Source organism: Propithecus coquereli, unplaced genomic scaffold (genome assembly GCF_000956105.1).
Source record: "Propithecus coquereli isolate 6110/MARCELLA unplaced genomic scaffold, Pcoq_1.0 Scaffold29, whole genome shotgun sequence".
NCBI lineage: Eukaryota > Metazoa > Chordata > Mammalia > Primates > Indriidae > Propithecus > Propithecus coquereli.
This window is the reverse complement of record NW_012148507.1, coordinates 8,776,028-8,800,155: the sequence shown is the minus strand read 5'-3', so window position 1 is coordinate 8,800,155 and position 24,128 is coordinate 8,776,028. Positions and strand designations below refer to the sequence as shown.

General features: G+C 52.2%; 1 protein-coding gene and 1 long non-coding RNA gene across 2 annotated transcripts in view; one reads left to right on the top strand and one right to left on the bottom strand.

Annotated features, from left to right (window-relative positions):
• Positions 1 to 469: 469 nt before the first annotated feature.
• On the top strand, positions 470 to 15,211 carry LOC105813760. The gene is made up of 4 exons (XR_001137671.1): positions 470 to 534; positions 2,316 to 2,385; positions 9,876 to 9,979; positions 15,091 to 15,211. It is a non-coding gene; the product is annotated as an uncharacterized LOC105813760 (long non-coding RNA).
• A 6,521-nt stretch (positions 15,212 to 21,732) lies between these two features.
• Positions 21,733 to 24,128, bottom strand: part of GTF2E2 (general transcription factor IIE, polypeptide 2, beta 34kDa) — an 89,596-nt gene continuing 87,200 nt past the window's right edge. Inside the window, exons 6-7 of the mRNA XM_012648556.1 lie at positions 23,413 to 23,528; positions 21,733 to 22,229 (exon numbers count right to left, since the gene is read on the bottom strand). Coding sequence (XP_012504010.1) covers positions 22,113 to 22,229; positions 23,413 to 23,528 — 233 coding nt within the window. The 3' untranslated portion in view covers positions 21,733 to 22,112. The remainder of the gene's footprint in view (positions 22,230 to 23,412; positions 23,529 to 24,128) is intronic.

The following is a 24,128-nucleotide window of genomic DNA, read 5'->3' as shown; positions in this document are numbered from 1 at the left end:
GTTCTCTGACAACCCGCTGCCATCAGACCAGCCGAGCACAGCTTACCCTCGACCCCCAGCTTGGAATCCACCCTCTTGTCACCCAGGAGTGTCCTAGAGCAGGCTGACAGGAGGCTGAGGACAGGCGTCCCACGCGCCATGAGCATGCGTGCGACTGAGCAGGCGGAGCGGCCCCGGTGCCGAGGTGGCCAGAGAGGCTGGGGAGGGAGGGGACGGACGGGCTTCCTTCTCGCGGTCACCTTCACCGACGCGGAGCCATGCCATCCACTCTGTGCCTCTCCCTCCCCTCTCCCTGTGTCTCTGTGGCCCCGTTGGGGCCGGTGACCCAGGCAGCACCGTCCACCACTGCGCTCCACACTGACCCGGTGCACACAGACCCGTCCCCCTCCGTGTGTCTAGGTTCCCAGCCCCCCACCTGCCTCGGGCGCCCTGCGCCCCCGCCCCGTCCCTTCCCCCCGTCTCGGGAAGGCAGCCGCAGCTCTGCTCTTTGCTTAGTGAGCAAGTGGATTCAGATGCACAAAGCATAAGCCATGGGTAGGTACGAGTTTTTTCTTCGTGTCTCTCTGTCTTCTCCCCCTTCTGCCCTCTCCCTCTGCGCCCTGCACCTTCTTTCCCCTCCCTCCCCGCCCCACCTCACCCCACATTTCCCCCTCTTATTTCTCTCTTCCCGGTGTCCTGTATATACTCCTCAGTCCCCAAAGCCGTGTGGGTTTTGTCGTCCTCGTGTGGAAAAGTTGCGGATCTCTGGCCCTGCCCGAAGTGAGCTTCGGTGCCAGCTGGTGGCTCCCCAGGAGCGCAGCTTCGCCCTCTGGCAGCTCCGGGCCTCAGCCGAGCTGGCAGTCTGATGCCGGCAACATCCCAGGTGGTCGCCAGGGGAGACCTCACGCGCAGATGGCCTGGGGAGGACCCCCGGTGTGGGCAGAGGCTCAGCGTGTGTCCTCGGTCCCGTTAAGCACCCACTTCCCGATTACGTGAGGCCAGACACCTTTGCCCCAGGTGGCCTTGGTGGGGCGAGTCCCCTGGTGTGACAGCCAGGGAGGAAACGGCCGCTCTGTGAGGAGGGCCGTGGGGTACGAGGAAACCTCAAGGGCTTCCGCGTGTGAATCGGGGCACAAAGTCAGGGGTCCCCTGTCGGCTCGCTCTAGCCCAATTTCTGGACGTTGCAGCTTTTGGAGTCGGGCTGGGGGCTGTCGTGGAGCCCTGTCCTGGATTCTGACCAGGCCTGACCCCACTAGGCTCTGTGACCTCCCTCGATTTCCCCACCTGTGAAATGGGACGACACGACGGGAAGCTTCCTTCAGTCCCTCCAGCGCCCTGCGTTCTGCAGAGTCGCCCAGAGCCCCCTCTGGCCCCGTTTCTACCAGACGGGCGGCTGCCTCGTCTTTGTGCTTTGCAGGGTCCTCTCATGCCACATGGGATGGCCACGGCAGGGGCCCTGGTCTAGGCTTCCCCACGGGGTTCTGACTCGCTGTCTGTCTCAGCTCCCAGCAGTGCCACCTGTGTGGCGGGTCACAGTCCCAGGAGGCCATCCCCCCCAGTGTGAGAAGCTGAGCTGCGGGAGGCAGGCGGCTCTCCCTCTGTCCGGAGGCTCAGGGGCGAAACTGACGTTTCCAGTAGACGCACATTTGTTAAAGACAAAGTTCGCTTGCCCTTTTGTTTGTTTTTTCACATTTTCCTTGGCGTGGGATCTGGAACATCCTGCCAAGTGGACAAGTGTTGCTCAACCCATCTGTGTTTGGGGCTGGCCTTCCGCTTTGGACACCGCATGGAAGCGACGGAGCTGCCCGAGTCACCTGTGGGAGGCTCCTTGCCACAGGCCGCAGGCCCCTCCCCTCAGCAGACCCCACAGTGCCAAGAAGCCACACCCTGCAGAGCAGGAACAGAATCTCAGGTCCCCCCCAGGCCGCTGGTGTGCACGGGGCCACGAGCTGCCCCTCCCCTCCCAAAGCAGACACACGTCCTCACCCCGCCTAGAAAACCGTTAGGCAGCCCGTTCACCAGCCTAGTCATTGCTAAGTAAGTATGGGGCCGTGGAGTCACTGGGCCAGGCTTTAGCCTTAGGATGGCTTTGTTAACTTCGTAAAGGACAATGGGAGCAGGGGAGTTGGTGGCACCTCGGACGCTGGCGCTGGGTGCTGGCCTGGGACCGTGGCCCGTGTATTCCTGAGGGTGCGTGAAAGGCCTCTCGGGACCCTGCTCGGAGGCTTTGCAGAGTGGGTGCCGTCTCGGGACAGTGGGGAAACGGTGGCCACGCGGGACCCCCCGTGAGGAATGGGGACCCCGGCTCACAGTCCCCTCCCCACATGTCTTTTCAGATGCGCTGGCTCCCTCCCTCCGAGGCTACTTCTCAGGGCTGGAAGTCCCGTCAGTTCTGCTGAATGCTACGTAAGTACTTGGTTTCCCTGCGCAGTGTGCGCGTCGAGCACCTTCGTGCGTGTGGCATGCAGCGGGTGCTCTGAGCGCCGCTCTCGTCCTTCCTCGCCCACACCGGCTGCCCTGCCCGTGGTCGTCCGTCTTTGTTAAGCTCACGTGAAGAGCTACGTAGCAGTGCATCTCTCCGAGAGATTTTCACCTGGGATTGAAGGAGAGGGGAGGTACGGATGATACTCTCTGGATCTAACCTGAGGAACCATGACCTGCCCTTCCCACTTCACAAATAAGCAGTCAGTGCGAGTGTCTACAGAACAGGTGTCAGAAAGTATCGTTCCGTAACTGTAGTTCACCTGCCGCCAGCATTAAACAATCCGCCAAGTGACGGGCAGAAGGCATCCACTAATTTACATAGTCGTTTATCATAGGAGTTTCAGAAATTTATGAGAATTAATTTCCCTGCTCGCATCATATCCCAAGTTCTAGTCTTTCTAGAATACCTGATTTTTGTACTGGAGGCTGTTGCTGCTATTTCCGGTAGGCTATCCATAAGGTTTTTTATCTTGAGGGAAGCAATGTCCTAAGTTGGCATCTTTGTGCCATTGTAGACCTAACATTGCTTCAGAGAACTACCAGATAAATTTTTCCTATAAATAGAGAATTTCTACAAAATACTGAATGCTTTCTGTAATTCAGTATCTTGACTGAATTTCTGTTAAATTACAAGGCACTGTTATTCTGAACTCTAGTGTGTGAATTTGGGGAGTCTGCCTCAAGTTAGATTTTTAAAGTGTTAACGCTCTACAGCCAACCTTCTGTTGGTTGACATCATGCCTTCACAAAACAGGAAGAAAATGAGAAAAGGGAGGGACCGGACCTTCATCCTGTCGGAAATGCTAGAGGTCATGGCAAGCTGTTTTGCACATGTACCTAATGCTATTGTAACAGCAGAGTCACGGGCCTCTTCTTGGAGACCTTCTAGTCTAAGATAAAAATACTTCATATGAAACTGATGTTCCTTTTCTTCTACCATTAATGCTGACTCCCATGTCCTCTGTTAGACCATTGGAGGCTATATTTAGACTCTTTCGGAGAGGTAGTACATGGAAAGAACAGGCCTCTGGTTGACTTAGATTCTAGTTAAATGGAGAAACGTTTGAGACCTTTCACAAAGGAAAGATTGAAGCAACGGTGGACGCTAGAGCTGGCCTCGTGCAGGTCAGTGCCCTTTTAGTGAAGTGGAAAAAGAGCACAGAATAAGATTTTTTTAAGGTCCTGGGATTTATTTTCCACAGGCAAGTTACCCTGTTGAAGTCTCAGTCGGTGGCTCAGGTCATCTTCAAGATCTGGGGGGGACTGCTGAGTGTGGACTTGATTTACTGAAGCTCTCCCCGCGGGGGAGGTCGGCACTTCCAGACGAGCTCTGGTCCTAGGTCAGAAGGAAGCCTCCTTTGTTCTCAAAGGAAGGGACTCCCCAAACAGGAGAAAGATTCGTAATGGGTGATAGAGTGTAAGAAATCACCACAAGGTGATCAGAGTGGCCGGTCGGTGTAACCTGGCTATTCAGGACTCCTCCTCTGATGGTGGCAATGGGGTAACATTTCTGTCCTTTAAGACATCAACATCAGTAAACTAGAATTATACCTGTTTTTCCCGTAACCCAGCATATTTCTGAGTGTGGCCCAATACTACTAGTCTTCAGGGATAATTGTAGGCAGAGTATACAAATCCTGCCAAGGTCAAACAGAGTTAAACAAATTTCTCTACCGATAGATTCTCAGAGCCTTCGTTACAATACGAGCATCACGAATCTTTAAGAGGAGGGAGCTCTAGTATGCAGTATTTCTCAAGCTTATTTGAAACCAGGGGATCCTTTTTCTACAGAATCTTAGGAAACTAATGTCTTACATGAAGCATGCTCTGGAAAACTGTACCCTAACCTCTTAGCCAGAAACTAAACCCGTGGCTCCCTTATTCATAGATCCTGGGACAAGTGTTCATCGGTGATACTTCTCATTCATCGGTGGTGATATGGAAAAAAATCAGGACAGTGTAGTAGATTCTTACAGCTATTTGCATTTGTCCTTTATTCTGAAGTTACGTTCATGTGCGTGTGTGTTTGGGAACCTTTTTAAATGAAATGATAGCGTTAGGAAATGGCAGTTGCATTTCAATATATCCTTTCTTAGGAGAATAAAGTTAGAAATCCATGACAGATAAAAAGCGTTCCTCTAAAATATTTCACTTTTTTGTGAAATCTAAAAGTTTGCTTTTCAGGAAAGACTCTTTTTGTCCCCTGAAAATACTATTTTTAAGCTTTGAGATATGTTTTAGGGTCTGTTGAGTCCAGGGTTTTGTAAGTCCGTGCTCCGTATTCATATACTCGTAATTAAAAAGTTTTTTGAGACAGATTCTCCCCCTGTCACCCCAGCTAGAGTGCACTGGCATCATCCTAGCTTACTGCACCCTCAAACTTCTGGGCTCACGCGATCCTCCTGCCTCAGCCTCCCGAGTAGCTGGGACTACAGATGTGCACAACCACACTTGTCTAATTTTTCCTATTTTTAGTAGAGACAGGGTCTCACTCTTGCTCAAGCTGGTCTTGAACTCCTGACTTGCCTCAGCCTCCCAGAGTGCTAGGATTGTAAGTGTGAGCCCCTACGCCCGGTCCCCAGAATTGATTTTGGAAGTTATACTACAGATCCCAAAGCCTTAATCATTTAGGCTCTTCCATCACCTTGGTGACATTGGTGCAGCTCTGCCCTACAGCTCCAGAAGGCCCCTGCTGTGAGCTCCTGTCTTTTCCGTGGCCACGTGTTCATCTCTCGGTTTTCCGAGGCTGGCGGGGTACGCTGGCGGTGTCGAGGATGACAAAACTGGAAATGTGGAAGCCCGTGAGAGGGTCACGGCTTGAAATGCAGAGCTGGCATTCGGCAAATGCCGGGAGTGTCAGTGAAATGGGAAGAGAGGTCACTGAGCACAAAACCTCGCAGGTCACCTAAACACAAGCGTCGCAGCCTGTGGAGAGAGGAGAGAGACTGGAAGGGGCAGGGGAGGCAGGTGGCCCCGCTGGGGCCCGTCAGGTCACTGCTCTCGGCCGTGTCACGTGCTCGGTAGGAGAGTGAGTCACGGTGAGAGGAGGCCTGCAGTTTGGCAGTTTCAGTTGGTAAAGATGTTGGCACAGGGCCTTAAGGAAGGGCTTTTTTATTTTTTATTTTTTAAAATTATACGGGCCAAAGAGCAGATACCATGATTAAGCATCACATGAGTTCCAGAGAAAAAGGTCCTGGGCTTTGCTTGCGTCAGCGCACACGATGGTTTCCAGATCGTCACTCTGCACGGACCATCAGCAGAGCCCTAGGGGACAGCACTGGCTACCAAAGAAGGACTAGCGATTGCTCCCTTCGAAGTGCGGCTGTAAAAACCCCGGACGGGCCGAATGAAAACATGCAGCGTCTCCCGTGGATGAATCATTCGTTCTGAGCTAACTGTGGGCCATGAGCCAGACGCGGGTCCGGAGGGCGGGGCGGGTGGCTACGAAGGAGGGGGGTGACAGTGCCCACCCCTGCCACTCCGGGGGTCTGGTCTGCCGCCCCATGCGAAGTGGGACCAGCTCGCTGTGGATCCGTGATTCCAGCTCCTTCCAGTCCCTTGGATCAAGTCCTTTCCAAGACAGCTAACAATCCAAGCGACGTCATCGTAAGGAAATGGACGTTAGACTTGGCCACAGCGGTGCTGATGAGCTAATGTAAACGTCTGGACCACAGCGCGTGTCTCGCAAAGGCCGAATGCAAGGCCGGTGCCGCCCACAGCGCTCCTGGCCCGGCGGCCTGCTCCATGCCGTGGAGGGGCTTTCTGTCCCCGCTCATCAGTTCCCTCCCTGCATGGAGACGGCACCAGCACAGGAGGGCAGAGGCAGGAGTGACGTCTGGCATCCGACTAACGACCTGCGTGCAGACTGGCTGTCGCTTCTGACGTCGTGGGGCCCCGGGCACCGTCCTTCCCAGCCGGAGCAGTCAGGGCCTGCTGTCCCCGAGGCCTTCGAGGATTTCTAACTTACCACTTTGACTTCTTAGTGCTAAAGAGAAATCAGGGACCAGGCCAGAAATGTAAATAAGTGCTTTATTCTTTAAATAAACATTTGCTGTGTCCGTTGTGTGCTAGATAGCAAAATGTGGAAAAACAAACCAGGCGTGTGGCCCCAAGGAGCTTCTGTTCCAAGGGGAGAGCGTCGTGGACACTTCGTGGAAGAGAAAGGACAGTGACTGCTCACGATGCTCCCCGATCAGCCTGCCGTGGGCAGAGCTGCAGAGCAGAGCGTGCGCGCGCTGTCATCTTGGCACAGGTAAAGCCACCGGGGTGTGGCAGGCAGAGGGAGACGGTGCTACCGGGGTTTTCATTTGCTCGGCATCTTGCCTGGTGGTCGGTATTCAGTCGATCGGGCTGAATCTCCGCGTCACCAGCCTTTTGCTGGCGGTCAGCGTGTGGCAGAGGACCCCAGAACACATGACGATGAGTAAACATGATCAGCTTCCCGGACACTGAGAGCAAGAGCATGAGCGAGTTTCTGTCGCTCCTTACGGGAAACGAGGGCTGGACACCATTCCTCGTGACACATCCAGATACGGTCAAACTTTCTGTAAAAGGGAAGAACGGGAGTTGGGGAGTCGGGGCGGTGTGGGGAGGTGTTCTTCTTTAAGAGCTCATGAAATTTCCCTGGCCGCGGACCAGGACCATGGCGTAGAAATTACAAGCACACGCAGTGACAGCCTCGCCGGATTGGAGAAGGAGGTGGCGAGAGCCAGCGCGGTTGGATGTGGGAGCTCTGTGCTCCTTACGTGTTGTTTTGGGAGGAACGGCCTGCCCTGTCTTGGGCTGTGAGCAAAGAATTGTCCTCGGGGGAGCCCAGGTGCTGATGTCCCTGGGAGGGTGTCCGGGGAGGGGCGCTGGGTCTCCCGCAGCTACCCTGCCCTCTCCCTAGGAGACACCCACCTGTCACGCTGCAGTGACTCATTTGCCAGTCCCCTTCTACTCATCAAGGTCCCCACAGCACACCTGGGGTTATTGCACGATAGAGATGCAGTGAACAGCTTTGGGTGACAGAATAATAAACGTAATCGGTCCGGTGATGGTCAGTGTTGCGGGAACAAAATAAAGGTGAGAGGACAGTGCTTCGGGTGACAGGCACTTGTGTGTGACACAAGGTAGCAGCGTAGTCGCGTCAGCCTGGGAGGGTTGCACCTGAGCAGGGCCCTGAAGCTTTGCCAGATTCCTGTGAGGTTTCTATTCCAGCACAGACCCCACTTAAGTGAAGTTTAGAAAGTAGCTGAATCTCTCTGACCCTCCTGTCGCGTCTCCCTTTGCTAAGTCCGAGCGAGTGGCCTCGCAGTGCAGCGGGCTTGGCTCGGGCGAGGTTTGGAGGAGTCTCGGACGCGACGGCCAGGCGGCGGTGCGGCGGAGCCCGGGCGCGCGGTCGCCCCCCTCCGAGAGGCTTCTGCGTTTCCCCAGCGAGCACAGCGAGCCCTCCAAGCCCCGCGTCTGCCACGGTTCCCGCGTGAGTTACGCTGGGCCTGGAGTCCCGCTGGGCCTGGAGTCCCTCTGCGCCTGCCCGGTCCGCGGGGCCGCCCTTCCAGCCGCCGCTGTGTCTTCCGGCGTCTGCTGCCACCACACACGGCACTCACGGAGCTCCCTCCGAGCCAAGACCGTTGTGACGACGAAACGCAGTGAAAGCTGCCATCCTCCCCTCCCGCTTTTGCCCGCGATCTGTTCCCCGTGCGTCTGGGCGGAGTGCCTCGGCTCCCAGCATCGGCACCCACTGTCCCCAGGAAGAGGTTCGCAGAGGGCGGCCACATGCTACGACCAGGACGTTGAATCAAGTTGCTCCACAGCTCCTGAGAGCGGTTCTAGGTCGGGGCCCCCTCCAGGAGCCTCTGCCCCGACCCTCCAGTCCAGCCTCTCTCCTGCTTGGCGGAACGTGGAAATTCAGAAGCATGAAGTTCGGAATTCTGTGTTCTCTGGGGACTCGTCTCGCGGGGTCTCTAGAGTAGCGTCTGGTTCGTGCGTTCTGACCGCCCGCCGGGCGAGCCCCGCTGCGCAGACGACTGTTGCTGCTGTAGCGGTTGTTGATCAACTAGGACAGTTGTTGATGTGCAAAGAGGAGACACGGGGTACCGGTGCAGGTCCCCATGCTCTTATTCAGTGCGAGTCACACAGGTTAGCTTAAGCCCGGAGGCCAGGAGGAACAGTGTGACTTCTTAAACGACAGGCGTCCTAAAAGTGCACCCTCCCCGAAAGTGCAGCCTGGCGCTGTGGCCCGGAGGCACCCTAGGGCCCCTGCCGCAGGCGCTCCGCCCGCCCTCCGTCCCGTGCTGCTGGCGAGTGCGGCGAAGGCCCAGAGAAGTTATGTGAGCTGATAGGTTTCCTTTGCAAAGATGAATGTTTATTTTCTTGTCCTCAAGTAACTTTTACTAGGAAACTAGAATCATATCTACTCATCTTTAATGTGTTTATAGTGAAATTCTGGGGAAAACATGTTCTCCCTGAATTCCAGGAAGAGAGAGATCCTAGGAAGGTGGTCTTTGCTTCAGGCTCAACCGTGGTCCCGGAGGCGGTTTCAGCACCGGGCGGTGGCGCTCCTTGCTGAATCGGGTCGGGCCAGCCTCCTGTGCCTGCGCAACTAGTGACTTGTTTCTGGGGAATGCGACAGTTTGCAGCAGCACGTTACGCACCCCGTTCACGAAGCCTTGCGTGCTAGAGCCAGCCTCTGTGTCTGCAAGAAGGAAAATTCTAGAAATGTTAGTAGGGACTAGGGCCATGGGCATCCACATGCAGAGATGGGCTTCCTTCCTTGGTACCAGGAATTCTGGTGAAAACTGGCTGGCTCAGAAGCAGCCATGTCCCCAGGACAGATATTACAAACGGATGATTAGCTGGGTCTTTGTACCCTCGTATTTCAAAATTCTCAGACCCTAGGGAGTAGCAGGGTATGTTCACAAATGTGTTTCCTTTCAGTTTTTGTTTTCCAGGAGGTGCTGGGAGCAAAGTTTAGTCATTGGCGCAGTGTGATAGCACAGGGCTCCCGTGGCCTGGGGCGGGCCAGAGTTCTTAACGTTTCTGGATCTTTCTCTGGGTGCCGCAGGTCCCGTGCCCTACCTCGGCAGGGCTTTTGGACGGTCGTTAGCGTGTAGGCCACAGTCCTGGGGACGTAACCGTGGGAACGTGTTTGCAGAGTGCCTGCTTGCTGGGCCTGCCACAGGCGTGGCTCACAGCCTTGGCGAAGGTGTCCCACGGCGTGCTTTTCTCAGAGTGTCTGTCCTCCCTGGCCCCTGAGAGCCTCCGCTCACTTGCTCCAAGTCCTAAGCTCATTTCCCGGGCTGAGAGCTTTCTATGCCACTAATGTAAGATGGTTCCTAAGTGGCGGCTTGTCCCCAGCTCGGCAGCAGGAGGCCAGCGGGGGCTGGAGGCTGCTACGCACCGTTAATGGGTGGTGTCTTTCTCCGTCCCAGGTCCCAGGTGTGTGATGGCGGCTGCAATCTGTCTTGTGGGTATTAATGCAATCTTCAACGGTGGCTCCTGTTCTCCAGCTGTTCTGCAAAACTGGAGCGTGCCGGTGAGTTCCAAAGTCAGTACAGAACAAGCCGTCCAGAGGGGCAGCTCGTCCGGGGTGGGGCATGACAGCGTGGTCGGGGGCGTCACGCCTGCATCCCTGCGCACTGCAGGCCTCGGGGCTGAGCCCGGCGACCTGGGTGCTGGCGCCTGGCGGGGTGGTTCTGAAGGGTGGTCTTTTGTTACCCAGGGTCTGCTTAGCGCAGGGCGTCCCAGGATAGCAACTGATAAGTTCTGTTGGTTTTTCCCTTTTTAAAACATTTTATTAGATATAGAGGGTACAAGTTAAATTCTGTTCCATGTACGTATTGTCCAGTGGTGATAACTGCTGCGTTTTAAAGCACGTCACCCCCAGTATTCGGTCCTCACCACGACCGTCTTGGGTAGGGCTGGCGCCATTTGCAGCTGCTTATGTAGTAGGGTCATGACATGAGTCCACCTAAGGGAATTTCACTGAAATGAAACTTTTCCCGTTGAGCCCCTCAGCCTTTTTTGGGAATTATCCATTTTGTTAGAAATCTATTTCAGATGTAGCATGTATATCCCCCTATTTTATTAATCCAATTATAAGCCCTTTCTTGATGGCTTAGGGACATTTTTATGAGCTTCTTCAGAAATAAGATGATTACCCTGGGCATGACGGAGTCATACAGGAGTCTCAGTGAATTCCTCTACTGCGGGGCTGTCGTCGTAGGCAGCGATGTTGGCGATCTGTCCGTCTGTTCAGTCGGTATCAGCTGTCACCGCTCACTGAGCTTCTGGCAGTGAGTATAGTCTTTAAAAAAAAAAAAAATCATAGGGTTTGCAGAGGTGACTTGCGTGCCAGACACCACACATAGGGGTTTCCGGGTCTCCCTGGAAAGCGTGGCTGAGAACGGCAGGGACGCCAGGGGCAGGCGGTGGCAGCCTCGTGCGGGGCCTGGGGAAAAGATGCGTCAGAGCGGGAGGCAAGACTCCTGCTACAGACAGAGAACCACCGAGCAGTTCTGGCCAAGGAGGTCATCACCACATTTTGGGGGCTTCGGTCATTTCATGCCCATGACAGTATCTCTCAGTGCTCGCCGGGAAGCACACGCCGGGCAGGTGCCAGGCCCTGCAGCCCCACCTGCAGCTTCCTGCACTGTGGCTGTCTTTTCCGGTGACGTCGTTTCTCGCAAACTTACCAACAGGTAACGTTTTTCCACATCACCAACGACAGCTGGTAACTACCCCACTAGTTCGATAGCCTAGTCATGTTTTATATTTTCCTCTTGTCGTCGTTCTTAATAGTAATGCCCATGGCATTCTCACTGATACTATCACTCAGGAAAACTTTTATTCTAAAAGACACAGTTTTGTTTTGTCTTTTTCCCTCCTCTAGAGAAATTTTAAAGATCAATTAAAAGCCACCCATGTAATTTGTTGGAAGCAAGTTACACATAATGGTTAAATGCAGTAAATCAACCAAAATATCAATAATTCAAGGCACGTGGGCAGTCAAAGCAGCAGGAGCAGGTGGTGATTTGACAGACAGCAGAAGGGCCTAGTGAGGGGGGCAGGAAAGAGGTTTCCGGGGAACTGGGACATGGGCCGGGGCAGCTAAGGGTCAGGTTGCAGATGGGCCCAGGAGAGGGCGCAGCCGGTAGGGGAAGGGCCGCTGTTCTCAGCACTAACTGTGTTAACTGTTTGTTGGGGCCATCCATGGGTTACAGGAGTGAGTTTGACGGACGTCGCATGACACTGCTCATATGACCTACCCTTGGAGGGCAGCCTGGGGTCGGTGTCTAAAGCGGAGTAGAGTTACTAACTGCAGAAAACTGTTCCCCTTGGGGCTCTAGAGACTGTGAACTTTTCAAAGGACATGTTTTTTAAATGTCTTTTTATTACAAATGAGTATCAGTAACTTATTTTTTAAATGAAGCTGATAGGTATAAAATGAAAAGTGAACGTCTTAGGTCATACGATGGCCCATGTTTATTTGCAATTGGATGCAGGAGAGTATACTCTGTGACTTTTGGTCAGAATGAGTAAGTGCTAGAGAAACTGTCGGGAAGAATCGTGAGAAACTGAGTCGAGTGCACGCGGGGCCTGGGGGATCCTCCCCAGCGATGGGTAAGGGGACGGCAGCCACCCCCGGGCATGGTCACCCCACACACCCCTCAGTAACTGTTCCCACGTGCTGATCTTTTCTCTCCACTGAAAAGAAGTGATTCTGCACGATTCCTGAGGCGCTCAGGTGTTCTCCAGTGTCTTCACACTGCACGGTTCCAGCTTACCTGGGACAAGGAGACTGTATACTCGTCACTGGCGTGTTGCAGTCGACCCCCTTCCAGGGAAGGCTCTGGGAGGGGGATTGATCTCCCGCCACCCCCACCCCGTGCTGCTTTGCGTCCCCGGATATCTTTGGGTTCTGTTTAAAATGTCCTTGTGAATACATTCCAAGGTTTGAACTCCGTTCCTAGCTAAACCTCTTCCTTGTTTACAAGGACCGAAATAGCCACATTTTGACCTTCTGTTCCGCCTGGGAACATCTATGGCCATGTGGATACATTCTTTTCCCATGTGAGGGTTACACTTCCGTGGCACAGTTACGAGGCTCGGGAAGCTGCAGCCCTGTCCCTCCTCCTCCCGCCCGTGTTCTTTCACTTGGGAAGATGAGCCTTTCTCATCAGCCGGAGCCCCCAGCCCCGTACACCTTTCTTCCTGCCCAGGGGTCGAGGGAGGAAGGGACAGGGTATTAGGCAGTCAGGACAGGTTGCTTGCTGCCCAGGAGGCTGGAGGGAGGCATTGCTCCCTGCAGAGGCGGCCCAGTGGGGGTCTCAGGTGCCGCGGGCTTCCAGCCAGGCATCATCAACACTGGGAGCTGAGGCTCGGGGCCTTGGGCCCCAGGTGCAGGTGTCGGGTGGCGGGACTGCGCTTCTGGCATGTGCAGGGACTGTGTGTGGGACTGAGGAAGGAGACGGGGACATAACAATCCACGTTAATCCCCGTGAAAGCCACAGAAGCGGCCTGACGGGGAGAAGTATGGGTGGTTCGGAGGAGGCGGCCTGCGGGCTGGCAGTATCAGGAACGGTGACTTTTGAAAGACAGCGTGGGTCCGTGTGTGCCCAGGTTTACGAGGGTCTTGCAGGGTGTGTTGGGGACTTGGGGGCCATCAGAGAGACTTGAGGTGGAGGGTGTTTTAGGAATCCTTGTTCTCTTGCAGCCCAGAAGCAAACTGGATGCAGATTCAAGGCGGAGGTGACCCGAGAGCAGGGCTGGGTGGAGTTTGCAGTAAGGGGCCGGTGCAGGGACAGAGACTGACAGGGCCAGGAGGGGGCTAGGGCTTAGCTCTGTTGCCTTTGAGGTCTCATCACAGTGTGGGAAGCTGAAGGGAAGGAATGTCCAGGAATCGGCCGTGGAGCCCACAGAGGGCAGGGCTGCCAGTGCGCATTTGCTCACGGATGGTCGAGGGCAGTGGACGTCCAGTCCCCAGGTCCCTGCCAGACAGCGCTGGAGCTGGCAGGCCCAGCATGAACAGAGCCGCGGGGAGGCAGAGCTCCCACGTGGCCGGCCTTTGCCTACGCTTTTTTTGGTTTCAGGTCGTTGGTCTTGGGGCTGGGTCCCCACATCTGGCCCCCTGCAGCCTGCGCCTGGTGAGAGGCCTGGTGGCCAAGGGCTGCTGGGTGCTGCCCCTGTGAATTGTTCCCAAGTAGGAACAACGGTAGAGTGTTCATCATAAAGCGTTTCCTGGAATCGGCACACAGCTTGGCCTGCTGGCATGTGGTCAAGTTTAGAAAGATGTGGGACTTGCAGAGGAAGGAAACTGGCCTTGTGTCTATAAGCTGGTTTTCCCCACTGTTGACAGTGACGGGTGTGGGGATGCAGGTCCCTGCCTCTCCACACTGCAGCGATTCTCTTTGAGAACCAGTGTCCCTGAGGTGGCTCCTTGGGCAGCAGATCAGGCAGCAGTGAGGATGTGAGCTCGTCAGGGAACTTCAGCTGCTCTACTCCAAGGCCTGGCCCTGGAACTGCCTGCAGGGCAATCCCATGCTCACTCCTGCCCCATCCTGTGCACCCCTGGACTCTGCCCGCTTCATACAGGGTGTGTTAACAGGGTCAGAGTCGTCAGGAAAGGAGATTCTCCTGCAGGAGCTTCACCCCGTTCACCCCTGGGAGCCGGACCCTGGTTTAGAGAATTCTGGGAGAGTGAAGAAGAGGGAGGAGTGGTGGTCACTGTGGTGGGTCAGGCCCTCACAGAGCTCGCATGTTGGGAGCATTTCCCAAGCAAAGCGCTCTCCTTTGACCTCCCTCTACAGTAACATAATTAACTGATGAGCTGGTGCTAAGATTTGCAACAACCTGAGAAGAAAGCATGACGTCACAGCTAAGGTTCTGGGTGTCTCTATCCCTGCCAGGGGACTGCATGAGCCCTAGGCCTGTGGTAACCGTACTGGGTCTCAGGGTACAGCCCGTCGTCATTTCTATACATTTGTACTGTCGTCCAGACACTAGCAGTGAAAAGATACCTTGGATCATAGTTCAGATGCAGCCGGCACTGTGCAGGAATACCTGCAGGTGGTCGAGTACACTGAGTGCTCAACTACACCGGGACTTAACACACATTTTCCCAGATAACAACCTATCTGTTTCAAGTTAGACTTATCACTGGTGTTTTCTTTATAGCCTCTTCCCATACACAAGCATTTCTCTGTATAAAATTCTATATGCTGATCTACGTACAGCTTTTGCACAACCTCAATTAGGTGAGTCTGTTAGTGACCTAATTTATGTGAAGGATGCGCCGTAAAACCGAGCACAATAGAGCTGTGTTCAAGAAAATCCCTGGGACCGGGGTGGAACTGTCAGTAGGAGTCGAGGACTTCAGGTGTCTTTTCTGCCACAAAGCAAAACCTGAGCATTTCCAGCAGCTTCAGGGGAAGAGCTTGAAAAATTTCTATTACGGTGAGATTGTTGATGCTCTGGGTGTGGCATTTGGGTGGGCAATGTTTGTGTATCACATACCCACTGTCATCTGAGCCATTAATTCTCCTTTCTAGAGGCATCTGCAAAAGGTAGCTGGAGCAGCCAGGAAGAAGTACTGACTGCACGTGGCTTTGAGATCTGGTCTCCTCACGTGTTTTCTTTCTGTTTCAGGCTTGAAAAAACCCTGCCCAGTTTGGAGCCCTTCAAGACTTTGCCACAGCCTCTATCACACATCTGTTTTTCTCGAAGAAAAAAAAAATATAATAAAAATGTTTTACTCTTTTACACTGTATAATTGTAAGAAATAGTGTGTTACTTGTGAATGCATGGTCTGATAAACATTTCTGTACAGTTTGGAGATATTTTCAAACGAAACATAAAAGCAGTCAATAAAACCAAGAAAGTGAGTATTTTTATATCAAACATTTAAGTATATTGGGATGAATGATCTTACACTGGGTTGGATCACAGTTTCTGTGCTTGACTTTTGAATGCTTATAATTAAAAATATCTATTTTTTTCTCTAAAATAAGCTGCATGTTTGAGGCATGTTTCTAAATATTATCAGAATTGTATTGTGAATGTATAGAAACCTGTTTCCCTGGCTGGAGTCAATTAGAAACGTGGTGTTAGATGCTAGAAACAACAGTTACTAGGTCTGTAAGTCCCAGTTCTAGTAGGATAACCCTGCAAGACAATCAGAATCCACCAGGACCTCTACCTGAATGGCTTGTTCAAACTGGGCAAATTTCAAATGCTGATATAGCGAAACATGATCACAATCTTATTGATCTGCTCACCTTGTGTTGAAAACTTCAGTGTTTTAACGATTATATGGTTGGTTTGGGTTTTTATTTAATTATTTTCCATTAGAAATAAAGATGTCAAGAAGCTTTTAAAGGTCATCACAAGGCCAGGAACGCGGAGCTCATGTAGCCATAAATCGGAGGGACGAAGGCAGCAGCTCAGGCCCTTATGAACCATCCACCACGGTGGTCAAGGAAAGGACCTACCTGTGCCCTCTACGCCACCTGGCTCTTGGTGAGGCTCCTGTACTCATTTTAAGAAAACAGGCACTTCCATATGGTCTGTTATGCTTTTATAAACTGTTTAAAGGTACTTTTCTATTATTTTTTAAAAATAAAATGCTTATTCCAGCTGCCACACCATTGCTTGGCAAATTCTTTTTTGCAAGATCAACCAAACAAATCCCACTCTGTGGACAGGCGCCCACAGGTCTCTCCCCCACTTTCAGGCTCGGCTGAGCCAAGGCCCGAAGAAGAGGAGGAACAGACATAAGGATGGGAGAGCCAGGAATAACCTGGACAACGGTGCCGCTGCAGCCACTTGTGACCAACGCCAGAGGCAGGGGAGGCTCACACACCATTTTATTTAACAACATAAATGAACCTCGACCACACTCTGTATGAAATGCCTTTTACTACACTCAGCTGCCTACCGTATCCACCTCAGCCCAGAGCTTGAGCTCAAGATTATCTGAATTCTATGAAGGTGTCACGTACGGTTTTCTGCTGACTTAAACGCATTTTAGTAAGGTTAAGCAGGCATCAGCAGTGTTCCATATTCACTCACCCCCTCTTCTTCCCCCAGAAGGGGAAGGGGGAAAACAGTGCTCCAGTCCAAGTACTGACAACACCACTAATAACTGAGTTTTGCTGGGCACCGAGATGACAGTTCTGTGGTCAGGCTCTCACATCCCTCTTGCAGGGGAGACCATCCACCAAACACAGTCAGGGTCACTGCCTTCCAGTCCCCTGGAACTCGTGTAACTGCAGGAAGCTAACATGCAGCTTCCCGCAGCCATTCCCAGGCCTGAGGTCCATGCCCAGCGCGGCTTTCCGGAACAAGCCTGATCCTGTGGCTCTGCCTCCCCTCCATCTGCGAGCTGCCAACTCGGAGGCCACAGAGGCTGCCCAGGAATGGACGCCGCTTGCCCTTAAGGCCCTTTGCCACCTCGGGCCACCACCACCCCGACCAGCCACTGGCTGAACAGTCGCTTCCACGTGATTTTTCACACGGCCTTGGGGTGGACGGGTGCCCCAGTCGGCACGCTGACACGCAGGTGACAAGTCTGGATGGCATTTACCAATCTAGCGTGAACTCCAGATACAGTCCCACTGACCCGCCAGTTGACACCAGCTTCATGACAGTGTGTGAAAAATTGCCTTTTTTGTCACTGTATTGAGAGGAATGAATACAGTGTCTCTTTTGGAATCAAGAACTTGGGATAAGAAAAAGGCAGTTTGCTCGTTCCCACTTGCTCCCATGCAAAATGTCCCAATCTGTAGGGCCCAGAAAGATGGTAACTAAGCCATCTCTTGGTTTCATTACTGAATGGACCCTCCCTCACGAACGCTGATGGAACTATAATCCTAGCACTCTGGGAGGCCGAGGCAGGAGGATCACTTTGAGGCCAGGAGTTTGAGACCAACCTGAGCAAATGGGGCAACCCCGTCTCTACAAAAAAAAAATAGAAGAATCAGCAGGGCGTGGTGGCACACACCTGTAGTTCCAGCTAACCTGGGAGGCTGAGGCAGGAGGATCACTTGAATCCAGGAGTTTGAGGTTGTGGTGAGCTATAGTGCCACTGCGTTCTAGCCCAGGCAACACAGCGAGACCCTGTCTCAAAAAAAAAAAAAAAGACTGGCATCTAAAAGACCACCTTCTACTTCAATAACAGACTACAAATTAAAAGAATGTGGAAAGAACCTTACAGTTTGCAAAATGAAAGTTGTATCTCCAATTAATCACATCTAGGCTTCAGATTCGCTGGACCCAGGCGTGCATATGTGTCTGCCCTACTTTCATGGACTAACTTGCAATTATTTCTGCCCCATCCCTGAGGCTCCTCCAAAGTCTGGCATCCCTGGGGCCTAAGCTGTGTGGCATAAGGACAGTAACATTCTTAAGGATGATGGAGGCAGAGCCGATGTCCCTGTATTCCACATCTCATTTTACACAAGAAGTCTTGGTGTCTGTATCAAGGTGACACAGGAATGTTTCTTTTTCAAGAGATGGTTCTATGTTGCCATGTTGCCCAGGCTACAGTACAGTGGCTATGCACAGGTGTGATCACAGCTCACTGCAACCTCAAACTCCTGGCCTCAAGCAATCCTCCTGTCTCAGTCTCCCCAGTAGCTGGGACTACAGGCACAAGCCAACGCCCCCGGCTCTAACTCAGTATTTGAGTGCTTTGGGCAAGACATGCTCTGTTCTAAGAATGTGAACAGATTTCCGGGGCACTCCCAAAGTGCTGGGATTACAGGCATGAGCCGGCACACTTGGTTCTCCAGTGACACCCACGAATTCTCCTTTACTGTGGCCTCAGGAGTTCAAACCTCACTGATGCCTGCTTTGGGGGTTTTCTAGGGGGGGCTCTTCTTACAAACCATAATGTAATCCACCTGGAAACAAAGCAGTGAAGCTTCCATCCTCCGTCGTTTGCTTTCGTCTCTCACTATGGACGTGGAGCAAAGAGAAAAATCGAGTCCTTTTGTTCCACTCTCCATTTCACAAATTCCAGTAGGGCTCTGACCAGGCTCGTTAAAGCCAAATTAAATCATATAGAAGCTGTGTGTGTGGGGGAGGAGGGGTGGGAACAAAAGCCGAATCAGAAACTTGCTTAGGCCAGATCCTTACATTCAAAAGAGAAGGCCCAATGCAAGGAGAAATGCGGCTCAAGTTAAAATATTTACCTGGACAAAGGAGCACTTTTTCCCCAAAACCAGAACAAGGGCCTGGGGTGTGCGGGGCTTGGCAGGCACGTTCGGAAGCTTCCATAATCGCGTGCAAGATAAACCTGCCCTGAGCACTGCCGGAGCTGGTCCTGCCAAAGTCGGGGTACGGTTTACTCAGTTGTCTCGTCAGCGCCCTTCTGTGTCTTCTTATTTTAAAGAAATTCTAAAGGTAAGTCTTTGCCTTTTGTCATTAGAAGTATGAGCCCTGCAAAGTTCTGGCCAGATCAAAAGCCACTGGCCACTGCATTTTCCCCAGAGTCTTGGAACCACGTGCTTTGGATCACAAGAAGGTGCTGCCACCTCCGAAGCAGTGGAGCTGGGCCAGGCCTACAGCCCTGAACTGTCCGCGGGGCCTGCGACAAAGCAGCCCGTCCATTTGCAGAACAGCAACCATCCACCTTTATTTCTAATGGAAATCCTTTTATGAAGGAAAATGCACTTTTGTTCTTTAAACCACAGCCTGAGAAAGGCCAACAGCACAGCGCCAGGGCCTACTCCAGCTCTGTGTTTCCAAGTGTGCTTCCCCCAACACTCAAGACAGGATGGGGACGGTGTTCCAAGGGCCAGTTTGTCTGAGAAACAGTTTCCAAGAGGTCCTTGGACCTCCCCCACCCCCGACTCCCACAGAACACGCATTCATCTCAGGATGTCCCGCAAAACCCACACTGGGAACCGATGAGCTACCCTCCGTGAAGCTCTGAGGACAACAACCCAAGTGACAGCGCATCTTGCTGCCCTTCCAGGCACCACGCTCCAGCCCTGCTGAAAGCACAACGCTAGGCTCAGCTTGTTAACAGTCAATGAAAATCCAAAGTCTTCCCCATGAATGAATCGTTTGAAAGTAACAATCAAGGCTAGAGAGAAGAGGGGACACTGAGTCTCACCTTCTACGCCTCAGAAAATTGCCACTAGCTGGTAAGAACTGGGGAACTGAGAAATCCAAATGCCCTAATCCCATACAACTGCCGACATTCAGAATGCGTCTTTCCTGCTAGTGACTTTATACAAGCAGCTCACAAAAGACATCCAGGGCTGACGTCCACAGTGCCTGTGAACACCAGGACGGAAGTAATAGGGTGTTCAGAGTGGCCTCTCCACTAAACACTGCTCAACGGGTCCCAATGCTCCTGTCCCCTGGGCCCCACCATCACCGGGTCACACTTACAGGTTATGACAGCAACAGCCAAATGTTCATTTTTTACACTCGGTCGAGGCTCAGCTACATTTCTCTCAGCTATCCCTAAAAGTCTCACACGAGTGATGAATTATTGATCACATGAACAGCAGACTGTCCAAACTTCTTAACTCACCCAAGCATGCCCGTTCCCTCCTGCTTCTAAGTGGCCAGCAGACCCAGCAGAAACAGGCAGAGGCGAGAACACAACTTCAGCTCGGAGTCTCTGGTGGATATATTTTAGACATCCAGAAGAACTGCTAGGAGGCTCTTCTTTCTTTTCATAGGCACACCTCAGAGATGCTACAGACATCCATTCCAGGCTACAGCAATAAAGTGATTATCACAATAAAGCAAGACACATTATTTTTGGTTTCTCAGTGCATATAAAAGTTATGTTCATGCTGTACCATGGTCTATCACATGATCCTGGAACACAACTAGGTGTCCTTTACGATTTTCCACCAGGACTGTGTGTCCTCCCCACACGCCACCAGATGGCGCAATCCCGGCACCTCGATGTGCAGTGCATGGAGAACTGCTCTTACAGGAGAAAAGAGGATCAAGGCTTAACAAAAGAAAATGCAAGCAAGTGACATAAAGGTACAGAATTTGCAGGTGTGGCAATGTAGCAATCGTTTCACTAGATCTCAGTTTCCTCATTTCTGAAATGAGTTTTAGGCAAGATACCTGGAATCAATTAGCAGGCCAGTCCACGAAGCACTGATGAGCAAAGGCCTAGCTAGACGTCCCTAGTGACACACAGCGGCAGTGCAGCAGCTCATCTCAGAGCCTGTGACGGGGGCCTTGACATCTGCCTCCCTGCAAAACGGGAAGGGGTTTTTGAGACATCCAGACTGTCTTTCCAGACCTAGCCCATAAAATAGATGCAGTGTACAGACCACAAAAGTAGGCATCTGCTTGGAGAGAAGGTACCTCTGGATTTTTTACAGGATCGAGTTTCATGCTGTCAGACATCAAACTCCTCCTTATTGGCAAAACACTTCTAATGCACAGCAGGACAGGCTGAACTTCCTGTGTCCTGATTTATCATGGGGAACCTCGGTTTTACATCCTCTCATGGCACATTTTAGGGCTTAGAGATTTTAAAAAAAAAAGCGGGGGTAAAGGAAACAGATGACGCTGTAAATGGATGAAAAGTAAGTAGAAAAGGTAAAAAGAACTAAAAATGCAAAAAGGCTCCCTGTCATCTGCACAAAGTACTTACTGCTTTGGGTCATCATCATGCCTTTTCTGAGATACCAAACCTTGTGTTTATAACCGACTACAATTTCAATCTGTGACATGAAGACTGTAACAGTGACCCCACACCACAGCAGACCACGTGGAAAACAGGTAAGGAAAAGGCGCGGACCTTGCCACAGAAGGCAGGAATGACCACGCTGATATCCCGTAGGTCACCATGACCCTAGAGACACTCACATATTCAACAATGGCTCTCACAAGCCAGACCAGTGACAGGTTGACAGAGGGCGTTTCCACCAGAACAGGGTCAAGCCACATGAGGGCTGGGAGGTGGAAAAGCTGACCTTCAGGTTGGCAAGAAGATGAAGGAGGAACGAAGATGCCCATCCTCGCTCAACACACTGCCAGGCCACCTTGGAACGCATAAATCCAAGAGGCTTAACACTGGTTTGTCCTTTTAAAATAAAACAATTACATTTTGTGCATCTTCATTGCTTAATCTGCTAACGAGAGACACACCTTGTGTTCCAACTGTGAGGCCCGCGAGCTCACCAGCGCGGTGCAGATCCTGTCTTCACGGCATCCCGGACACGTGCGCCGTGGAAGTCAGAGGCTGGAGCTGCTTCCAGCCATTTCCGAGGATGAAAAGAAACAAACGGGATTCACTAACATCTTAAAAATCCTTCTACGATGATTTTATTATAAATACGTTCCTTTGGAATAAACAAATATTGCATTCGAGACTATCTGCAAACTTGCTCTAAAGTAATAAAAGAGGAAAAATGGAACCAGGTACCCTTTAGAAACAGAAATAAATAGCAAAGACACCTGCACGCCATGCGAAGCGCCTTTCTCCCAAGAAGTAACAGAAGGTTAACAGAGAACGTCACATTTCTCATCAGCCCGTTCAATCAAAATAAGCTTTGAGTTTGGTAATTTGCACTTGTCTTGTAAACTGAGCTGCTCCTTCCTCAGTCCTCGGAGCCCAGGCATCACCAAGAAGGATCTTGATTGTGTATTCGTAACGCTTTGTTCAGGGTTTTGCAAGCTGCTCCCTATTTGCCGGGAGTAACGTCGGAGTAATCCTTCAGCACTCCGGCCAAGTGCTCGTTATGAGTCTTAAACCGTCGCTTTTTCTGCGAAGCAGGCTTTTTCCTTCTCTGAATAGGGGCCTGGAGGAAAAGGTAAGAATGGTCAGAAACACGACAGCTGCTCTGAGGGTCACACGGTCTGGACTTACTGAGCACACCCAGAAGCCGGCGGCAAAGGACGCGGGGTCTGGGCCTGTTCCCCGCTCCGTGGCCCAGCGTCACACACCCGCCCATGGCACACGCCCCAGCTGACCCCGGGCTTTCTGTCACTGGGAGAGGAACCTCCATCATGAAGAAACGGGCTGGCATGAAAACTTACCAGAACCGTTCTAGGCACTAAGTGGATAAAACAAAAGAGAGGCAGTGAAGCACTGTTTTCTGCCTCTGTTACCAGGTTTAAAAATATATCCACTGTTACCAATAAAAAAAGATCATAAGTAAATATGGCAAACACTGGGAAATGGATGGGCTCACAAGGTTTGTCATATCATTCTCTATTCTTCTCTGTAGACTCGATACATAAGTATCACTGGATAAAAAATCAATAAACTAAATAATAGGGAGTCAGGAAGGGCTGCAATTACACTCATTTTTGGACAGACTGTTGGCAATAAACCTTCTCTTTTTGAGTCCTAAAAATTCACTGAACACACACAGAGACACACGCACTGGAAAGCCACCAGGAAGACGAGCTACAACGCTGGTGCTGGGGACAGAGGGAGAGCGGCACAGAGCTGCAGCGCAGGTGCTGGGACCAGCCCCACCCCGGCTTCGCTCTCCGACTGTCGATGGCTGGTTGGCTGGTGCAGGCAACTTACAAGCCTTCGTTTGACTTCTAATGCCTCCTCCCAGCAGGATTTAGGGGCAATGAAGACAAAAAGATCTGGTTCCTAAGGGACCTAAAAATCAACAAGGACAGCTCAACATGCTCAGGGCTGTGTCAGAGCCAGGCCCACGGGGCAAGTGTGGAGTACAGTCAAGGTGTCACAGGCCAAGCAGCTGCAGACTCGAGTTCCTTTCGGAAACCAGAGCGTGTGCAGCGGATTCTCAGTAGGAGACGGGCAACCCACGGGCCCCAGAAACAGCTCGGTGTGGCGTGGGTTTGGGAGCCGGCGCTGCAAGGAAGGGGCCAAGGTGACAGGAAAGGCTCTCTCGGGCCCGGTCTGCCCACGTCGCCAGGTGGGACAGGGAGAGGACTGGCAGGGGAAGCAGGCTCACAGTTCCAGGGACAGGGGGTTAAACTGTTTTTCTGGAGATTACACACCACTTTCTTTGGTCCAGATTCCTGCATGGAAGAAATACCCTGTCGCTTCAGATACTCTTCAATTTTCTCCTCGTCCATCGAATCCACAGTGACACTCCTCCACAGCTTCTGAAATTCTGTACCGACAGACAGCAGTTACTTCACAAGAGATTTTTACACAGTGCAGCACGTCAGTGACCAAAATCCAGGCTTCAGTATTATCTCCTCTGCATCGAAATGAGCACATCTGAGATTTCATCATAAAAACAAAGTGAGGCCAGAACGCTGGAGTGCTGGACACTGCGCAGAAGGCCTGGGAACCGGACTGCACCCGCCCGGCTGCATCAGCGGGGCTCGGTTTTTAGAGGCCAGTAAACGCAGGGTGGTAAGACGAAGGCCTCCCTGCTTTCCTGGGAGGAAGGGCCATCGACACTCTCCTTTCATTCCTCCATCTTGGGCAAATAATTCAGCTCCCTGCTGGGCTCCCCAGCTCAGCACACTCCACTTCCTCTCGCCAGTGGTCGTAAGAAACACGCAGGGCGATGGGCCAAAGCTCCACATGGAAGTGAGGTGCTAGCAATCTATTTGCAAAAAATATTTTTGAAATCAAATAACCTGGGCACTGGTGACTAAGAGGACACAAAAGAGAACAGGGGTAGCTGAAACAGAAAAGGTCTCACAGCCCCCCACCGCCAGGTGGTAAGGCGACCATCCCGCCCACACCGTCCTCCAGTCCT